Genomic DNA, 21,963 nt, shown 5'->3' with positions numbered 1-21,963 from the left:
CACACACACACACACAGAGCCACACACACACACACACACACACACAGAGCCACACACACACACACACACACACACAGAGCCACACACACACACACACACAGAGCCACACACACACACACACAGAGCCACACACACACACACACAGAGCCCCACACACACACACACAGCCACACACACAGAGCCACACACACACAGCCACACACACACAGCCACACACACAGCCAAACACAGAGCCAAACACACACCACAGAGACACACACACACACAGAGCCACACACACACACACACACACACAGAGCCACACACACACACACACAGAGCCACACACAGAGCCACACACACACACACACAGAGCCCCACACACACACACAGAGCCCCACACACACACACAGAGCCACACACACACACACAGAGCCACACACAGAGCCCCACACACACACACACAGAGCCCCACACACACACACACAGAGCCCCACACACACACACACACAGAGCCCCACACACACACACACAGAGCCCACACACACACACACAGAGCCCCACACACACACACAGAGCCACACACACACAGAGCCACACACACACAGAGCCACACACACACAGAGCCACACACACACAGAGCCACACACACACACAGAGCCACACACACACACAGAGCCACACACACACACAGAGCCACACACACACACAGAGCCACACACACACACACACACACACACACAGAGCCACACACACACACACACACACACACACACAGAGCCACACACACACACACAGAGCCACACACACACACACAGAGCCACACACACACAGAGCCACACACACACAGAGCCACACACACACACACACAGAGCCCCACACACACACAGAGCCCCACACACACACAGAGCCCCACACACACACAGAGCCCCACACACACACAGAGCCCCACACACACAGAGCCCCACACACACAGAGCCACACACACACACAGAGCCACACACACACAGAGCCACACACACACAGAGCCCCACACACACACAGAGCCACACACACAGAGCCACACACACACACACAGAGCCCCACACACACACACACAGAGCCCCACACACACACACACAGAGCCCCACACACACACACACACAGAGCCCCACACACACAGAGCCCCACACACACACACAGAGCCACACACACACAGAGCCACACACACACAGAGCCACACACACACACAGAGCCACACACACACACAGAGCCACACACACACACAGAGCCACACACACACACAGAGCCACACACACACACAGAGCCACACACACACACACAGAGCCACACACACACACACACAGAGCCACACACACACACACACACACACAGAGCCACACACACACACACAGAGCCACACACACACACACAGAGCCACACACACACAGAGCCACACACACACAGAGCCACACACACACACACAGAGCCCCACACACACACAGAGCCCCACACACACACAGAGCCCCACACACACACAGAGCCCCACACACACAGAGCCCCACACACACACAGAGCCCCACACACACACAGAGCCCCACACACACACAGAGCCCCACACACACACACAGAGCCCCACACACACACACAGAGCCACACACACACAGAGCCACACACACAGAGCCCCACACACACACAGAGCCACACACACACAGAGCCCCACACACACACCGAGCCACACACACACCGAGCCACACACACACCGAGCCACACACACACACCGAGCCACACACACACCGAGCCACACACACACCGAGCCACACACACACCGAGCCACACACACACCGAGCCACACACACACCGAGCCACACACACACCGAGCCACACACACACCGAGCCACACACAGCCACACACAGAGCCACACACAGCCACACACAGAGCCACACACAGCCACACACAGAGCCACACACACACAGAGCCACACACACACAGAGCCACACACACACAGAGCCACACACACACAGAGCCACACACACACAGAGCCACACACACACAGAGCCACACACACACAGAGCCACACACACACAGAGCCACACACACACAGAGCCACACACACACAGAGCCACACACACACAGAGCCACACACACACACACACACACACACACAGAGCCACACACACACAGAGCCACACACACAGAGCCACACACACACAGAGCCACACACACACAGAGCCACACACACAGAGCCACACACACAGAGCCACACACACAGAGCCACACACACACACACAGAGCCACACACACACACAGAGCCACACACACACAGAGCCACACAAAGAGCCACACACAGAGCCACACACAGAGCCACACAGAGCCACACACACACACACAGAGCCACACACACAGAGCCACACACACACACAGAGAGCCACACACACACACACACAGAAAGCCACACAGAGAGCCACACACACACACACAGAGCCACACACACACAGCCACACACACACAGCCACACACACACAGAGCCACAAACACACACACACACACACAGCCACACACACACCGCCACACACACACCGCCACACACACACCGCCACACACACACCGCCACACACACAGCCACACACACACAGCCACACACACACAGCGACACACACACAGCCACACACAGAGCCAAACACAGAGCCAAACACACAGCCAAACACACACACACCACAGAGCCACACACACACAGAGAGCCAAACACACACACACACCGAGCCACACACACACACACACCGAGCCCCACACACACACACAGAGCCACACACACCGAGCCCCACACACACACACAGAGCTACACACACAGAGCCACACACACAGAGCCACACCCACACACACAGAGCCACACCCACACACACAGAGCCACACCCACACACACAGAGCCACACACACACACACACACAGAGCCCCACACACACAGACACACACACAGAGCCCCACACACACAGAGCCCCACACACACAGAGCCCCACACACACAGACACACACACAGAGCCCCACACACACAGAGCCACACACACACACACACAGCCACACACACACACACAGAGCCACACACACACACACAGAGCCACACACACACAGAGCCACACACACACAGAGAGCCACACACACAGAGAGCCACACACACAGAGAGAGCCACACACACAGAGAGCCACACACACAGAGAGCCACACACACACAGAGAGCCACACACACACAGAGAGCCACACACACACACAGAGAGCCACACACACAGAGAGCCACACACACAGAGAGCCACACACACACACACAGAGAGCCACACACACACAGAGAGCCACACTCACACAGAGCCACACGCACACAGAGCCACACGCACACAGAGCCACACACACACACAGAGCCACACACACACACAGAGCCACACGCACACAGAGCCACACACACACAGAGCCACACACACACAGAGCCACACACACACAGAGCCACACACACACAGAGCCACACACACACAGAGCCACACACACACAGAGCCACACACACACAGAGCCACACACACACAGAGCCACACACACACACACACACACAGAGCCACACACACAGAGCCACACACACACACACACACACAGAGCCACACACACACACACACAGAGCCACACAGAGCCACACACACACAGAGCCACACACACACAGAGCCACACACACACACACACACAGAGCCACACACACACAGAGCCACACACACACAGAGCCACACACACACAGAGCCACACACACACAGAGCCACACACACACAGAGCCACACACACACAGAGCCACACACACACAGAGCCACACACACAGAGCCACACACACACAGAGCCACACACACACAGAGCCACACACACACAGAGCCACACACACACACACACACACACACACAGAGCCACACACACACAGAGCCACACACACACAGAGCCACACACACACAGAGCCACACACACACAGAGCCACACACACACAGAGCCACACACACACACAGCCACACACACACACAGCCACACACACACAGAGCCACACACACAGAGCCACACACACAGAGCCACACACACAGAGCCACACACACACACACAGAGCCACACACACACAGAGCCACACACAGAGCCACACACAGAGCCACACACAGAGCCACACACAGAGCCACACACACACACACACACACAGAGCCACACACAGAGCCACACACACAGAGCCACACACACACACACAGAGCCACACACACACACACACACACACAGAAAGCCACACAGAGAGCCACACACACACACACAGAGCCACACACACAGAGCCACACACACACAGCCACACACACACAGAGCCACAAACACACACACACACAGCCACACACACACAGCCACACACACACCGCCACACACACACCGCCACACACACACCGCCACACACACACCGCCACACACACAGCCACACACACACAGCCACACACACACAGCCACACACACACAGCCACACACACACAGCCACACACACACAGCCACACACACACAGCCACACACACACAGCCACACACACACAGCCACACACACAGCCAAACACAGAGCCAAACACACAGCCAAACACACACACACCACAGAGCCACACACACACAGAGAGCCAAACACACACACACCGAGCCACACACACACACACACACCGAGCCCCACACACACACACAGAGCCACACACACCGAGCCCCACACACACACACACAGAGCCACACACACAGAGCCACACCCACACACACAGAGCCACACACACACACACACAGAGCCACACACACACACAGAGCCCCACACACACAGACACACACACAGAGCCCCACACACAGAGCCCCACACACACAGACACACACACAGAGCCCCACACACACAGAGCCACACACACACAGAGCCACACACACACACACACAGAGCCACACACACACACACAGAGCCACACACACAGAGAGCCACACACACACAGAGCCACACACACACAGAGCCACACACACAGAGAGCCACACACACAGAGAGCCACACACACAGAGAGCCACACACACACAGAGAGCCACACACACACAGAGAGCCACACACACACAGAGAGCCACACACACACAGAGAGCCACACACAGAGCCACACACACACACACAGAGAGCCACACACACACAGAGAGCCACACACACACAGAGCCACACACACACAGAGCCACACACACACAGAGCCACACACACACAGAGCCACACACACACAGAGCCACACACACACAGAGCCACACACACACAGAGCCACACACACACAGAGCCACACACACACAGAGCCACACACACACAGAGCCACACACACACAGAGCCACACACACACAGAGCCACACACACACAGAGCCACACACACACAGAGCCACACACACACAGAGCCACACACACACACAGAGCCACACACACACACACAGAGCCACACACACACAGAGCCACACACACACACACAGAGCCACACACACACACACAGAGCCACACACAGAGAGCCACACACACAGAGAGCCACACACACAGAGAGCCACACACACACAGAGAGCCACACACACACACACAGAGAGCCACACACACACACAGAGAGCCACACACACACAGAGAGCCACACACACACAGAGAGCCACACACACACAGAGCCACACACACACAGAGCCACACACACACAGAGCCACACACACAGAGAGCCACACACACAGAGAGCCACACACACACAGAGCCACACACACACAGAGCCACACACACACAGAGCCACACACACACAGAGCCACACACACACAGAGCCACACACACACAGAGCCACACACACACAGAGCCACACACACAGAGAGCCACACACACAGAGAGCCACACACACAGAGAGCCACACACACAGAGAGCCACACACACAGAGAGCCACACACACACACAGAGCCACACACACACACACAGAGCCACACACACACACAGAGCCACACACACACACAGAGCCACACACAGAGCCACACACACACAGAGCCACACACACACAGAGCCACACACACACAGAGCCACACACACACAGAGCCACACACACACACACACACAGAGCCACACACACACACACACACAGAGCCACACACACACAGAGCCACACACACACAGAGCCACACACACACACAGAGCCACACACACACAGAGCCACACACATACAGAGCCACACACATACACAGAGCCACACACACACAGAGCCACACACACACAGAGCCACACACACACAGAGCCACACACACACAGAGCCACACACACACACAGAGCCACACACACACACACAGAGCCACACACACACAGAGCCACACACACACACACAGAGCCACACACACACAGAGCCACACACACACACAGAGCCACACACACACAGAGCCACACACACAGAGCCACACACACACACACACACAGAGCCACACACACACACAGAGCCACACACACACAGAGCCACACACATACACAGAGCCACACACACACACACAAACAGAGCCACACACACACACACACACAGCCACACACACACACACACAGAGCCCCACACACACACAGAGCCACACACACACAGAGCCACACACACACACAGAGCCACACACACACACAGAGCCACACACACAGAGCCACACACACAGAGCCACACACACACACACAGAGCCACACACACACACAGAGCCACACACACACACACACACACACACACACACAGAGCCACACACAGAGCCACACACACACACACACACAGAGCCACACACACACACAGAGCCACACACACACACACAGAGCCCCACACACACACACAGAGCCCCACACACACACACAGAGCCACACACACACAGAGCCCCACACACACACACAGAGCCCCACACACACACAGAGCCACACACACACACAGAGCCACACACACAGAGCCACACACACACAGAGCCACACACACACAGAGCCACACACACACAGAGCCACACACACACCGAGCCACACACAGAGCCACACACACAGAGCCACACACACAGAGAGCCACACACACAGAGAGCCACACACACAGAGAGCCACACACAGAGCCACACACACACAGAGCCACACACACACACACAGAGCCACACACACACAGAGCCACACACACACACACACACACACACAGAGCCACACACACACACACACACACACAGAGCCACACACACACACACACACACACAGAGCCACACACACACACACACACACACACACACACACAGAGCCACACACATACACAGAGCCACACACATACACAGAGCCACACACATACACAGAGCCACACACATACACAGAGCCACACACATACACAGAGCCACACACATACACAGAGCCACACACACACAGAGCCACACACACACACCGAGCCACACACACACCGAGCCACACACACACCGAGCCACACACACACCGAGCCACACACACACCGAGCCACACACACACCGAGCCACACACACACCGAGCCACACATTGCAATGATTAATAAAAATTGATTGTCGTCATTTTTTTCAATAAAGCCTTATAAAACAATAAATACACTGTGCCTCTGAAACTCCTCATTTGCATTCTGTCACCTACCAAGAAGAGTGCCTGCCACCCCGGACTGGTTTGTACCTGCTGTTGATGACCAGTAAAGAGTGCTTGCATGTGATTGGAGCCAGATATACGCATCAGGTGACCGGGAAGTAAGAGGGCTCTCATGGTAAGAGTAAAGGGCGGTAGTAACCGAGTCCCACAACCAAAGGAAGCAAATACTAGAGCAGCATAGTTGTACCATCGCATCATACAACTGGTACAAGTGGTACATGAGGGAGTTGGGTGAAGGTTGGCGAAGGACAGGATCATAACCTGTGAAGGACAGTATACCAAACATTGAAAATCAACCACGAACTAAAAATATTATAACTAACAGGGCCAAAAGACCCTAAAAATATGCACCGCAAAAAACCCGTCGTCCCCTCCAACCCCAAAAAACATCAGGAGACAAGCCAAGGGGTAGAACACACCACGCACCACAAAGCGAGTGAGGCAATGCTCATATGGCCAGACTCTCCCAAAGGAGCAGCATCTCTAAAGAGACAGTCCCCTAAGTAGCAACAACTAAGGACTAAAGGTCTTCAGCCACTAAACCATATAGAACCCCACGACAGCAATTCAGACAATAAGGTACAGAGAGACGGATACACGCCCAAGGTATCAATGTCCCAAAGCACAGAACCTCCAAAAGTCAGCACTAAATTGACTATAGGTCTGCCCACAGGGTGGAACTTTCCCACGGACAGCACCCCTCTAAAACCACCTCCTGTGGCATCCCAAGACCCCTGCCAGCCACACCTTGCGCACGCCTTTGTAGATATAGAAGTAGAGTTCACGGCCCACATTGAAGCAGACCCGGTCCCCGATGCCAGACTGGTCGTTGACATTGACTAAGGAAACCTTGACGGGGTTGGAGCCTTGCGAATTAAAAGGCACCCGTTGGGACGGCTGTACTCGGAGTGGCTCAGCAGCTTGTAGAGGCCTTCTCGGGTGGTGAACTGGGTCTTAATCTCTTTCATCTCCTTCCGTCCTCCCTCCGCCATCTTGGGAGCAGCATTCATCCTGCCCTATGCCCAACACTAACACAGCACACGCGCAGATCTACTTTGCTTCACTGGTCAATTCTATCAAGGCATGGAAATGGAGAGGGGACACGGATGCGTAGCTCTCAAGCTAAGGGTTTTAATAACAAGCTTTCACCTCAGCTTCCCTCTTGTCCCGGTCTGCGCGTCACTGCCGGCCGAGTGTGCGGCTTAAAAAAAAAATGCACAAATCAGGGTCAGTAACACCGCAGCTCTACCTACCACTAACAAGTCCAGACACCGACACGGGGTGATGGTATTTTTATGTATTTAATGCGTTTTTATATAGCGCGGACTGTACCCGAAGGCGTCAAAGCGCTTCACAATAGGAACAGTAATGATACAGGAGAAGATTACGAGTGAACAAATTACAAAAGCAGACGTACGTTAAGTTACATGAGGCAAAAGTGACAATTGTGAGCAAACAAAATACAAGAGGTAGCAAAAGGTACATTACAGGAGGAATAGACTAGGAGCTCGGCGAGAGGGAGGGTGTAACGCCCACCACTAGAAAAGGGGCGGGGCATACAAAATAGAAAGACTAGCAAGGAAACGCCCCCGAATCCGAAAAAGACGGGGCTTGAACGGAGTGACGCCCCTCTCCTCCAATGGCTGGCCAGCATTTACGAGGCCAGCCAATGGAGAAGAGGGGCGGGTTCCAGCCCCCTAAACTAAGAAACATTAAATCTTCGGACCGAACTGCGCAAGCACAGCCTACGGTCCTCGACCTAAAAAACTGACAGAGCAATAATGTTTGGAGTGTGTGGATTACTAGCCACCCCCACCACCTCCCATGAGCAGGCAATGTCTACTCTGCTTCGCTTCCCTGAAAGGGACAAGTGCTACAATGGGGTACTTGGTTCCCTGTAAAGAGAAACTTGCAAACATCACTTGAAGGATTCACTTCCTTTGCAACTAATAACCCAAATTTTGCAAGGGGGCATTGTGGACTTATGGCAAATGTCATTCAGGTTCTGCCTACACAGACGCCCACTAAAAGTAGAAGGTTTTGCAATCCAGACCCAAAAACTAGATGGCAGAATTATGCAGAGGATGTGAATTTAGAATTAATTTCAACCCTACAAAACTGCACCCTTCAAGGTCACAAATCTGAAATGGCAAGAATACCAATGTTAAGATATCAAAAGACCGAAAAGACTAGTCTGTTTAGAGGTTAAAAGCGGTCATTCAAAAACAAATCAATCTTAGAAGGATCAAACATCAAAAAACAACTTATTACGTGTTAAATGTTATTATAGAAAGTGCCAAGGTTGGCGATTTTATTTTAACCCAACAGTTTAAATTATTAAAGCATTATTATTGTAGCTTACCATGCTACAATACTTGAAATGTACTTACTTGCAGGTTTTTCTTCAGTCCAGATATATGGAACGGTTTGTTCTGGTGAACTACTATCCAACCAAATACAAAATTGCTGTTTTGAGAAAAAAATTAAAGAATAGTAATATAGTGGCAGGCCAACAGGCAAGAGAAAACAGGCAAGATTAAATATTAAAAAGCCATACTTAATGAAGAAGATATTTATTTTAAACTTTGTTTATTGGTATTTTGTCGGTATAACAATACAGCAATTCCACAGTGTGGTAGACACTACATTACTCTTCGATGAAAATATCAGTTAAGCGCACATCTGCTGTTAAAGAAAAAGAAAAAAAATACAACAGGCTTGGTGCATTACAATCATCAGTAGCATGACTAGAAAAATGTGTATCACAACAGGCGTCTAGTTGGGTAGTCACTTTCCCATACAAGTCGATAATTGTCAGTACAGCAATTCAGCAATTTCCTGATAGTTACAGGGGGGGGGCGTGTTGGTGTTATTACATTGGCAGTTCTTGTACGCAACAAAACGGCTAATGGTCGGTGTAGGAGAGTGGGGTCTGCAATCCTAGGGTCACCCCAGATTTTTGCTTTTTGCTTCACTGGTTTACAACTTTCCCTGGCTGTGGGCCTGCTAATCAGACCCACAGCCTAGCTGTTCTCGCTCTAAATTGACAACCATGTACTTTAGGTGCATTTACCAATTGGTACTGGGCCACCTTATCAGTCCCTGTACCCAGGGCATAGGTGTATCCAGGGCCTACCAGGGGCTGAAGCATGTATTATGCCACCCCTGGCTGGCCATCTAAATCGGACACAACTGGCTGCATGACAGCTGGGGCAAGGTCAATCAATCAATCAATCAGAACATTTGTATAGCGCACTACTCACCCGGAGGGTCTCAAGGCGCTGGGGGGGGGGGGGGGGTCCGCTACTGCTCGAACAGCCAGGTCTTGAGCTGCTTCCTGAAGGCGAGGTGGTCCTGGGTCAGGCGGAGGTGGGTCGGGAGGGAGTTCCAAGTCTTGGCGGCCAGGTAGGAGAAGGCCCTTCCTCCTGTGGTGGCTCTTCGGATGCGGGGGACGGCGGCGAGGGCGTGGCTGGTCGATCGAAGCTGGCGTGTGGGAGCGTAGAAGTTGAGGCGGCTGTTGAGGTCCTTGGTTGTGTAGGGCTTTGTGTGCGTGGGTGAGGAGCCGGAAGGTGATTCTCTTGTTGACCGGGAGCCAGTGCAGGTCTCTCAGGTGTCCGGAGATGTGGCTGCGGTGGGGGATGTCCAGGATGAGTCGTGCTGAGGTGTTCTGGATCCGCTGGAGTCTCTTCTGGAGTTTGGCGGTGGTGCCGGCGTAGAGGGAGTTGCCGTAGTCCAGCCCGCTGGTGACTAGGGCCTGGGTGACCGTCTTCCTGGTTTCGCTGGGGATCCATCGGAAGATCTTGTGTAGCATTCGCAGGATGTTGAAGCACGATGAAGAGACGGCGTTGACTTGTCTGGTCATGGAGAGGGAGGAGTCCAGGATGAAGCCCAGGTTGCGTGCGTGGTCAGTTGGTTTGGGTGCGCTGCCCAGGGCGGGGGGCCACCAGGAGTCGTCCCAGGCGGAGGGTGAGGATCCCAGGATGAGGACTTCCGTCTTGTCCGAGTTCAGTTTCAGGCGGCTGTTCAACATCCATTTGGCTACGTCTGTCATCCCTTCGTGCAGGTTGGCTCTGGCGGTGGCGGGGTCGTTGGTGAGGGAGAGGATCAGCTGGGTGTCGTCTACGTAGGAGATGATGTTCAGGTTGTGCTGGCGTGCGATGGCTGCGAGGGGGCTCATGTAGACGTTGAAGAGAGTTGGGCTGAGCGAGGAGCCTTGAGGGACGCCGCAGATTACTTCGGTGGCTTCCGATCTGAACGGGGGGAGGCGGACTCTCTGTGTCCTTCCGGCGAGGAAGGAGGTGATCCACTCCAGTGCCTTCTCCTGGATTCCGACGTTGCTGAGGCGCTGTACTAGGGTGCGGTGGCAGACAGTGTCGAAGGCCGCGGAGAGGTCCAGGAGGATGAGGGCCGCTGTTTCTCCGTTGTCGAGCAGGGCTCGGATGTCATCTGTAGCTGCGATCAGGGCGGTCTCGGTGCTGTGGTTGGCCCGGAAGCCAGACTGCGAGAGGTCGAGGGAGCCGTTCGTCTCGAGGAAGGCGGCCAGTTGCTTGTTGACGGTCTTCTCGATGACTTTGGCTGGAAACGGGAGCAGCGAGATGGGGCGGTAGTTCTTGAGGTCGGTAGGGTCTGCTGATGGTTTCTTGAGTAGAGAGTAGAGTGTAAACACCCTTTGCTGTAGATATAGTATACCTATATCTAACCCTAAAATGGACACATATATTCCTATCAGTCACTCCTATGGCAGGCCTCATCAATCCTGAAGGCAGAGTGCTTGACATTATGTGAGATGGTGCTCTGGCATGAGCTGAGCCCGTTTGCAGCTTGCGGAACCAAGTCCTAATAGCTGTTCCATGATAACGCTATACCATATACTCTTAAGTGCATTATCAACCTCGCGGTTAAATGCTAACTCTGGTATAACATTATCAAAACATGTCGAGTAAGGTGTCATACGATTTGGAATACTACCCCCTCGCCAATTCTGGCGAGGGGGGTAGCATTCCACCCTTCTAGAGGGACACAACATGTATGTAACTGTGAACCCCGGTTAAAGTTAACTCTAGCCTCAGCATCACAAAATGGATGCTGCCACCACAGACACAAGTCTGACCTCCTGCTGCTGGGAGTCCTTCCAGCGAGGATGGCTTGGACAAAGGGTTTCCTGCCTTGGGAGGTGCTAGCACCACCCCAGACAGAATTTTGTGTATTGAGGTTGGGAGGCCTGAAAGGAATGAGACATGCCTGGGGCACACAAGGTGCCCTGTGCATACACCGGTTCAAACCAGTTGCTGGGTCATCCCAGCCCCAGCTCTGGTGGGAAACCGGACAAAGGATAGGGGGTGTAGCCACCCCCCTTCCTGGTCCCACCCAGGGGAGGGACCTAGTCAGTAGTGCAGCCCCCTTTGGGAGAATAAAGGTAGGAGCTGGTCCCATTCCAAATTAGATTATCCTGAACTTGTCAACAAGAAGAAACTCTGGCCTTCGACGTTCTGCTCCACAGAAGACTGAAGAATCTCCCTTGTGGACAAGGAGTGTCCACCCTGCAACTGCAGGCACCATCAAGCGTCCAGCGGCTTCACTTTGTCGTCTTCCCTCGAGGATCCAGACTTCAGAGCCCGACGAGACCCGGATTCCCAGACCTCTCCGACCTCAACCTGCATCTACAGCAAAGCTGAGACCCGTGGGTGCGACGAGACACGTGGGACCGGCCATCTTGAACGAACCTGCACTTCGCTTCCAGCACGACTCCCGAGGTAAACTCGACCAAGTGCTTTGGGGACTGAGAAGCCCCAACCCCGAGCAGCACCTGCACCGAAGATCAGCCCTCCAGCATCCACGAGATCTGCGTGGGGCCCTTCTGCTTTGTTGCTGCTCGACGCGTTGTCTGGTCACTTGCCGGCTGGCTAGTGGCCTCCTACACGACGAACCTTTGAATCTTTGCTGCTGGTCTGGTTGCTCCAGACTGGCCCTTGCTCCCTTCCAAAAGAGGGGCACCCCGGACTCTCCTAGTCCGCACCAGACGCTTTCTTCACTCACCGCGTGGGTTGCCTTTGCCAAGGCCTGTTGACGCCGATTCCGGATCCAACACCGCCGACAGTGAGAGCCTGCGTGGGACAGCTCGTGCTTCCATCCTGGTCGTCGAAGACACCTCCTGGTCCACGTGGCTGCAGAGTCAAGCGTCCACTCTTCACCTGATCGCGACATCGACATCTGGTTCCTTCCTGGTTCCACCCCAATCACTGGCTAGTGACTGTGAACATTGTCCCCTCTGCTTTCAGGTCTCCTTCTTCACCAATCCACCCTTTGATTGCACCGGACATCTTCCTCCTGGTCGCCTGCAGCATCTTTTCTTTCAGGCTCTATAGACTTCAACGCGAGAACCCGACGCACTTTGACACCTATGCACCCGCGGCCCGTGGGTGAGGTAACGAGCATTTCGGTGCTCAAGGGTAGTTTAACTGTCCTAGTGTCCAGTTCCACAGTCGTTTTTGTCCTACCTAGTCCGGATTGTCCGTACTCACCTTAAACTTGAACTGTACTGTCCATAGACGTTGTTACGCATCTCGCGTGAGTTCACACTCTGCACACGCGTTCCATGGGCCTCCTGTTACTTACCTGAAGTTAGTGTAGCGTGGTCCCATCGATCCTAAAACCTCTGGACAGCTCCATTCCTCTTATCGACTCTCACATTCCACTTACTTAGTATATGGTTTGCCGTGCCCCTAGGGCACCATCGTAATTTTGTGCGACTTGTAGTATTTTTCGTAAGAGATTGTCATGTGCTTAGCCCTCTGACCTCAAAGAGTTCAGAGGTGTTGTTATTAATAAATATACTGTTTATTTTCATAACAACCTGTGTGGTTGTCCTTTCATCTGGTATTCAAGGGGTTATATTGTGGTAAAACAGCTGGCTTCACATGCCAAAAGAGTTTAGCCTAAGACTGCTTTGTCCAGGCTACCATTAGGATAGCTGGTCTATAAGGTTGACTTACAACCAATCACCATAAGGGTTGTTTGGACTGATACACGGTGATCACTAGAAATAGTGAGCATCATATATCAGGCCAACTTCTCACAGTCGGGGCTTAATAATCATCAGGTGTGTAAGAGATAGGGGAGATGTCCCAGTGTTTACAGTATGGGCCTATCTATTGGTTGTGGTGTCTCATTAGGTGCGATTCGATCACCCTTCAGTCCCCCCGAGTGATGTACCTCAGTGTTGCCTAGTGTACAAGCAGCCCTCTGAGGTGCCGCTGCAGCTTATGTCCCTCAAATGCATCGCTCAGTTGTTTGCAGAATCGTATATGTCAGCTGTCGCACAAGTTACTACTTGTGTAACGATATATCTGTAAGAGACATTAGTTAGTATTAGATTCCTTACCTTAGAATATCCCCAGGCGTCAGACTGGATCCGGAAACTTTTGCGTAGCAGTACCCTTGCGCGTCGGTAGGCGTCGTCTGCGGCTCCGCATCCGTCGTCGGGGGCGCCGTGATGACGTCGTCGGAGTACTTAGACGCCGCCTCCGCGTGCTGACGTCAGTTCTTAGACACGGCTTTTCCGCACCAGAAACGCAGAGCCATGTCAAAAACCAACACTGGTGCCATTGAAACTAGGGCCCTGAAAGGGGACAACCCTAACCCTAGATATTGGTTCGCAGAACGGAGAGGATGGGTGGGTCGGTAAGGAATCTAATACTAACTAATGTCTCTTACAGATATATCGTTACACAAGTAGTAACTTGTGCATCTGAAAGAGACACGTTAGTATTAGATTCCTTACCTTAGAATAGATACCCCAGCAATACCAACCCCGGTGGTGGGTCTGCGAACCAATAATCACACCAGAAAGTCCTGGAGGACGGAACGGCCAAAGAAGCCATCCCTCCGGACTTGGCTGTCCAGGCAGTAGTGTCTCGCAAACGTGTGCAGCGATGCCAACGTAGCTGCCTGACAGATGTCTTGTAAGGGCACACCCCTGCCCAGGGCAGTGGTAGTCGCCGTGGCTCGGGGGGAATGAGCCCGCAATCCAGCCGGGGGCTCCTTCCTAGCCAAAGAGTAGCATGCCTGGATACACAAGATGATCCACCGGGAGATGGTCCTCTTGTGCACCGCTTTCCCCTTCTTAGCGCCCACGTAACCAACAAAGAGTTGGTCATCCACCCGGAACTGGCGTGTGCGACTCAAATAAAATGAGAGCGCACGTTTTGGGTCCAGACGGTGGAGCCGCTCTTCCTCTTTAGAGGGATGCGGTGGCGGGAAGAAGGTTGGCAAGGTGATACTGCCCAATGTGGAAGGCCGTGACAACCTTGGGCAGGAAAGAAGGTTTGGTACGTAGCACCACTTTGTCCGGATGGACAGAAAGGAAAGGTGGAGTACAAGAAAGAGCCTGGAGCTCACTCACTCTCCTGGCAGAGGTGATGGCAACCAGGAAAGCCGTCTTCAAGGTCAGAAGGCGAAGAGGACAGTTGTGAAGTGGCTCAAAGGGAGCGCACATCAGAAAGGTAAGAACCAGGTTCAAGTCCCACTGAGGCATCACAAACGGAACAGGAGGAAACGTGTGTGTGATGCCCTTAAGAAATCTGTTTACAATAGGGGACTTGAACAAAGAAGGCTGATCAGGTAGCCTGAGAAAGGCTGAAAGGGCAGAAAGATAGCCCTTGATAGTGCCCAGAGCAGAGCCCTGCTGGGCAAGAGAAAGAAGGAAGAGAAGAACCTCAGAAAGAGGGGCAGCAAGAGGATCCACAGCCTTTGCTGTGCACCATGCCACAAATCTGTTCCACCTGCAGGCGTATACCGACTTTGTGGAGGGACGCCTGGCTGCCAGAATGACGTTACAGACTTCAGGAGGCAAGTCAAATGGCCTCAACTGTCGCCGCTCAATCTCCAAGCATGGAGGTGGAGACTGGACAGGCTCGGGTGGAGGACCGTCCCCTGCTGCTGCAACAGAAGGTCCTCCTGAAGAGGCAGACGAACCGGGGGATCGACTGACATATTGAGTAGCTCTGGATACCAGTACCTTCTCGCCCAGTCCGGAGCCACAAGGATGACTTGGGCCCGGTCGCGCTTGATCTTCTTCAGCACTCTGGGCAGAAGTGGTATAGGCGGAAAGGCGTACAACAGACCGCAACTCCACTCGCGACGAAAAGCGTCTCCGAGCGAGTGCCGCCTTGGAAATTCCAACGCGCAGAACTGATGACATTGCGCGTTCTCTTCGGTGGCTAATAGATCTAACCAAGGCTCTCCCCATCGCTGAAAGAGGCCTTGTGCCACGTCCGAGTTCAGACGCCATTCGTGATCCTTCATGCACCGACGGCTGAGCTCGTCCGCCCTGGCGTTCAGAGAACCTGCCAGGTGTTGAGCCACCAGGGTCATGCCCTGGCGCTCCAGCCATGGCCAAAGGCGAAGAGCCTCCTGGCAAAGGGTCCACGACCCCACCCCGCCCTGTTTGTTGCAGTACCACATGGCGGTGGTGTTGTCCGTGAACACTTGCACTACACTCCCCCGGACAGAGGGGAGGAATGCCTTCAGTGCTAGACGAATCGCCCGCAACTCCAACAGGTTGATGTGGAGCCGGGCCTCCGCCGGAGACCAGAGGCCTCTGATCTCCGCCTCTCCCATGAGGCCTCCCCAGCCCTGGAGGGACGCGTCCGTCACAACTACGTGCTCTGGTTGGGGAAGGGAGAGGGATCTGCCGCTGACCCAATCGCGGTCTGTGAGCCACCACTGCAGCTGTCTCGCAGTGCCCTCCGAGATCAGGACGTGGACGGACAGATTGCCCTGATGCTGGGCCCACTGAAACTTCAGGTCCCACTGCAGAGCCCGCATCCGCCACCTGGCGTGATGCACCAGAAGGATGCAGGAGGCCATCAGCCCCAGAAGCCGCAGCGTCAACCTGACCGAGACCCGGGATAACGGCTGAAAGATGGGAATCAGAGCCTGAATATCCCGGACCCGCTGTTCGGGTGGATAAACCCGAAACTGCGCCGAGTCCAGAACCGCTCCGATGAAGAGGAGCTTCTGAGAGGGACACAGGTGTGACTTTGGCACATTGATGGAAAACCCCAGCTGGTGCAGGAGATCTGCCGTAGTCTGGAGGTGGCTGACGACTGTCAGGGGCGAGCCCGCCTTCAACAGCCAGTCGTCTAGGTAGGGGAAGCCTGAAACCCCGAACCTGCGCAGATGAGCTGCGACCACCGCCATCACCTTTGTGAACAACCGTGGGGCGCTGGTAAGGCCGAAGGGGAGCACGGTAAACTGAAAGTGCTCGTGGCCAACCGAGAACCGCGGGTAGCGTCGGTGGGCCGGCAGGACGGGGATGTGGAAATAAGCGTCCTGCAAGTCCAACGCTACCATCCAGTCTCCTGGGTCCAGGGCAGCTAGGACCTGAGCCAGTGTCAGCATCTTGAACTTCTCCTTCCGGAGGAAGCCGTTGACGTTCCTTAGGTCCAAGATAGGGCGTAGGCCCCCTTTGCCCTTCTTGGGTACCAGAAAGTAGTGGGAGTAGCAACCACACCCTACTTCTGGCCCAGGAACGCGTTTGATGGCCCCCTTAGCCAAGAGGGCCGTAACTTCCTCCTGCAGAAGTCGCAAGTGATCCCCCGATACACGGTGGTTCTGCGGTGGCATGGCTGGAGGAGTCGCCTCGAAGGGGAGGGAATAGCCCCTTCGGACGATTTGCAGCACCCACCTGTCCGAGGTGACAGTGCGCCAGTGGAGGTGGTGATGGCGAACCCTGCCCCCCACTGGCGTCACATGGGCCTGAAAGCACGGACTAGGAGGGTTTTGAGGCGGATGCTGCGGGGGAAGGTGTGGACTGACCTCGCCGCTGCCCCCGACCGCCCGGACGGCGGTTCCCACGGCCGCCACCGCGTTGGGTATTGCCCTGCGGAGCGTGGCTGGCGGCGCGTGTGGGCGCACCCCTTCCGTGGCCACGAAAGGAGTCAAAGGCAGCCGATTGCTGGCGCTGGCCCGAGAGGCCCAAGGACTTGGCCGTAGCCCTGGAGTCCTTAAAGCGCTCAAGCGCATGGTCTGCCTTGTCGCCAAAGAGGCGACGGCCATCGAACGGCATGTCCATGAGTGTGTTCTGGACATCTGCCGAAAAGTTGGCGGACCTCGGCCAGGCGTGGCGTCTGACCGCCACCGTCGTTGCCATCGCTCTGCCTAGCGAGTCGGTGGTATCCAGCCCACACCTAATGGAATACTTGGCTGCGTCCCAGCCCTCCACAAGGGCTTGGCCGAGTTTGGCCCGTACCTCCAACGGGCACTCTGGCAGCACATCCGCGACCGTATCCCACAGGGAGTGGGTGTAACGGCCCAAGAGGCATGCGGTGTTGGAAGACCGCAGACCCAGACTAAGGGATGAGAATATCTTCTTTCCATACTGCTCATACCTCTTGGATTCCCTATCCGGCGGGGCGGACGGGAATGCGGTCTGGGAATTAGAGGCCTGGATGACCAGGTTCTCGGGGGTGGGGTGGGTGGACAGGAAACATGGGTCGCCCGGGGCTGGGCGGTGGCGTCTGGCCACGTTCCTATCTACGGGCGAACCCGTAGTGGGCTTGGACCAAGTGCCCAGAAGAACGTCGGTCAAGGCCTCATTAAAGGGCAGCAGAGGCTCGGCCGAGCTTGACTGCGGTTTAAGGACCTCAGTGAGGAGATTAGTCCTCACGGCCGCTTTGGGGAGCTCAAGGCCCAAGGCCTTGGCAGCCCTCATCAGCACCACACTATAAGTTGCCCCCTCCTCCGAAGCCACGGTAGGAGGGGAGACAAAACCAGTGTCTGGAGAGGTGTCCAGGCCACTGGCCTCCCCAAGTTCTCCTGTCCAGTCCTCCTGAGACTGACACTCTCTGGTCAGAGGGTCCTCAGACCCCTCCCAGTCCTCATCATCACCCATCTCCTGAAACTCAGGGTTCTCAACCAATGGGGCCTGTTCATAAAAGTGAAATTCACCAAACGACGTCTGGAGCGGCACCCATCGGGGCCGTCCCGACGGCTGAACAGGAACGAAGGCAGGACCGGGGACGGCGCCGCCTGAGGGTCCGACGCCAGGGAGGTCGTAATATCCACCGGCGACGAACCATATCCCGAAGGAGGTCCAGCGGCGTCGTGCGGCACCGGGCCCGAAGGCACCGGCGGCGCCGGAACAACTGAACCCCTCGGCGCCGGGCCCAAAGGCGCCGGCGGCGTCGGGATAGAGGGGACCTACGGCGCCGGGCCCGAAGGCGTCGGCGGCGAAGCACCCGACGGCGTCGGGGCCGGAGCCGCCGACCCGCTAGGGGCCCCAGACGGGTTGCTGGGCCCGGAGGCGCCGCGGAGCCCGTCGGAGGAGAGAGTTTCCTCATGGCCAAGCTCTCGATCTCCTCCTGCGACGCGTTCAGCCCAGGGACCGGAGGGTGTGGAGCTGCACGCGGCGCCCGCGACTCCGACGGAGCTGCGTGGGTGGTGTCACCCGAACCCCCGGCCGCATCGTGCGAGCGTCGGGGGGAGTCCGAAGAGCGAGGACGCCGCTTGGACTTCTTGTGCCTCTTATCTGACGACGACTTCGACCCGAAGGAGTGCGGCCTACTCTCGGAGCTGTGGTGGCTCCGAGCCTGCGACCTGTCCCTCGACCTCCCATGGGATCGGGACCTCTCACGGCGCGGGACTGACTGTCGGAGCTCAAGGCGCCTGCGGGACCGCTCCCGCCTGGCTTTCGAAGAGAGGGCCCGGCAGTCGGAGCAGGCCTTGTCGTCGTGGTCGACGCCCAAACAAGATAAACACACGCGGTGAGGGTCCGTGACCGACATCAGGCGGTCGCAATCGTCACAGTGCTTGAAGCCGGGCATCCCTACGGCACCGTTCGGAGTCGAGAGACTCGAGATACAATCAAAAAGTGATCAAAAAAGTTAGTCAAAAATTGACTAGGGTTACTGCTTTTTCCAGATCTGCGCTTGCTGGCGCGTAAAAAAGAAGAACTGACGTCAGCACGCGGAGGCGGCGTCTAAGTACTCCGACGACGTCATCAGGGCGCCCACAACGCCGACGACGGACGCGGAGCCGCAGGCGACGCCTAACGGCGCGCAAGGGTACTGCTACGCAAAAGTTTCCAGATCCAGTCTGACGCCTGGGGATATTCTAAGGTAAGGAATCTAATACTAACGTGTCTCATTCAGATATGGGACGCGCACAAGAGGGAAAGGTCCCGAAGGCATTCGCACACTGTTCCTGAAAAAGGGATAGAAGGCCTGAAAACAGGCTAGAGCTCAACCGGATCCGCGTTGCACGTGGAAAGAGAAAAAACTGACGTGGGCGCGCCGGGTTGGGACTTCTGTGTCCTTGCTAATATCATGAACACGGAGGAAGTCAGGGTGGAGTCACGTGGTGCAGTGCCCCCGGCGCGCAGGGATGCTGTGGCAAAAAAAGTTTGCGGGTCCAGCCTCACACCTGGGGATAATTCTAAGTGAAGGAATCTGCAGCTAGTAGTCTATCAGATACTGTTAATTGCCTGCAACTGAGTTCCTCTTGGTTCTAAAATAAAACAAAGTAATAACTTTGTATACAAAACAACTGGTCTTGGATTCAGTCTGTGTGTGTGTGTAATCATTTCTTACCTGAGTGTGTTCAACAAATGTTTAACACAGCTCTCTGATAAGTCTAACTGCTCAACCATAATACCAAAAGGAAAATGCTACTTACCAGTATGCATCTGTTCTTGGCATGTAGGGCTGCTGGCATTCATATCTTAGCATAGATCGCCACCTAGTGTTGGGTCCGGATGATTGCACCTTGTTGTCCTGGAAGAGTCTTCGAAGTATCACGAGATAGGGGACTCCTCCCCTGGACTACAGTGCGCATGGGCATCTTCTCCATCCTTGGATTGTTTTTCGCCATTGTGGCAAAGATGGAGTATAGTAAAGTAAGAGATGGCCAGGCAAAAGAGAATCCTGCAGCTGCGACAGGCACCGGGGAGGAGGGTGGTCGATATGAATGTCAGCAGCACTAAATGCCAAGAACAGATGCATACTGGTAAGTAGCATTTTCCGTTCGAGGCATATGGGCTGCTGAATTCATATCTTAGCATAGACTGTACAGCAGTATCTCCTCTTGCGGTGGTCACCTGTACCAGCTGCAGCAGTCTGAAAAAGAGTTTTAAGGACAGCCTGGCCTACAGCAGCTTGCTGCTTTGTTTGCACGTCTACACAATAGTGTTTAGTGAAAGTGTGTATGGTAGACTATGTAGCTCCCCAACATATGCCTTCAAGAGGAATATTCCCTAGGAAAGTCATGGATGCCCCCAGGTTACGCGTAGAGTGGGCTTTTGGGGGAACTGTTAGAGTGTGTTTAGCTTTTTGATAGCATATTTGAATGCATTTAACTATC

The 21,963-nt window shown here is 54.7% G+C and overlaps 1 protein-coding gene across 1 annotated transcript in view; it reads right to left on the bottom strand.

The window, feature by feature from the left end:
* DYNC1H1 (dynein cytoplasmic 1 heavy chain 1) overlaps positions 1 to 21,963 on the bottom strand; it is a 1,596,152-nt gene that overhangs the window by 473,917 nt on the left and 1,100,272 nt on the right. Inside the window, exon 64 of the mRNA XM_078660192.1 lies at positions 9,996 to 10,071. Coding sequence (XP_078516318.1) covers positions 9,996 to 10,071 — 76 coding nt within the window. The remainder of the gene's footprint in view (positions 1 to 9,995; positions 10,072 to 21,963) is intronic.

The sequence above is a fragment of the Lissotriton helveticus genome, chromosome 9 (genome assembly GCF_964261635.1).
Source record: "Lissotriton helveticus chromosome 9, aLisHel1.1, whole genome shotgun sequence".
Lineage (NCBI taxonomy): Eukaryota > Metazoa > Chordata > Amphibia > Caudata > Salamandridae > Lissotriton > Lissotriton helveticus.
Note: the sequence above shows the minus strand (reverse complement) of the source record. Positions and strands in the feature narration are given on the sequence as shown.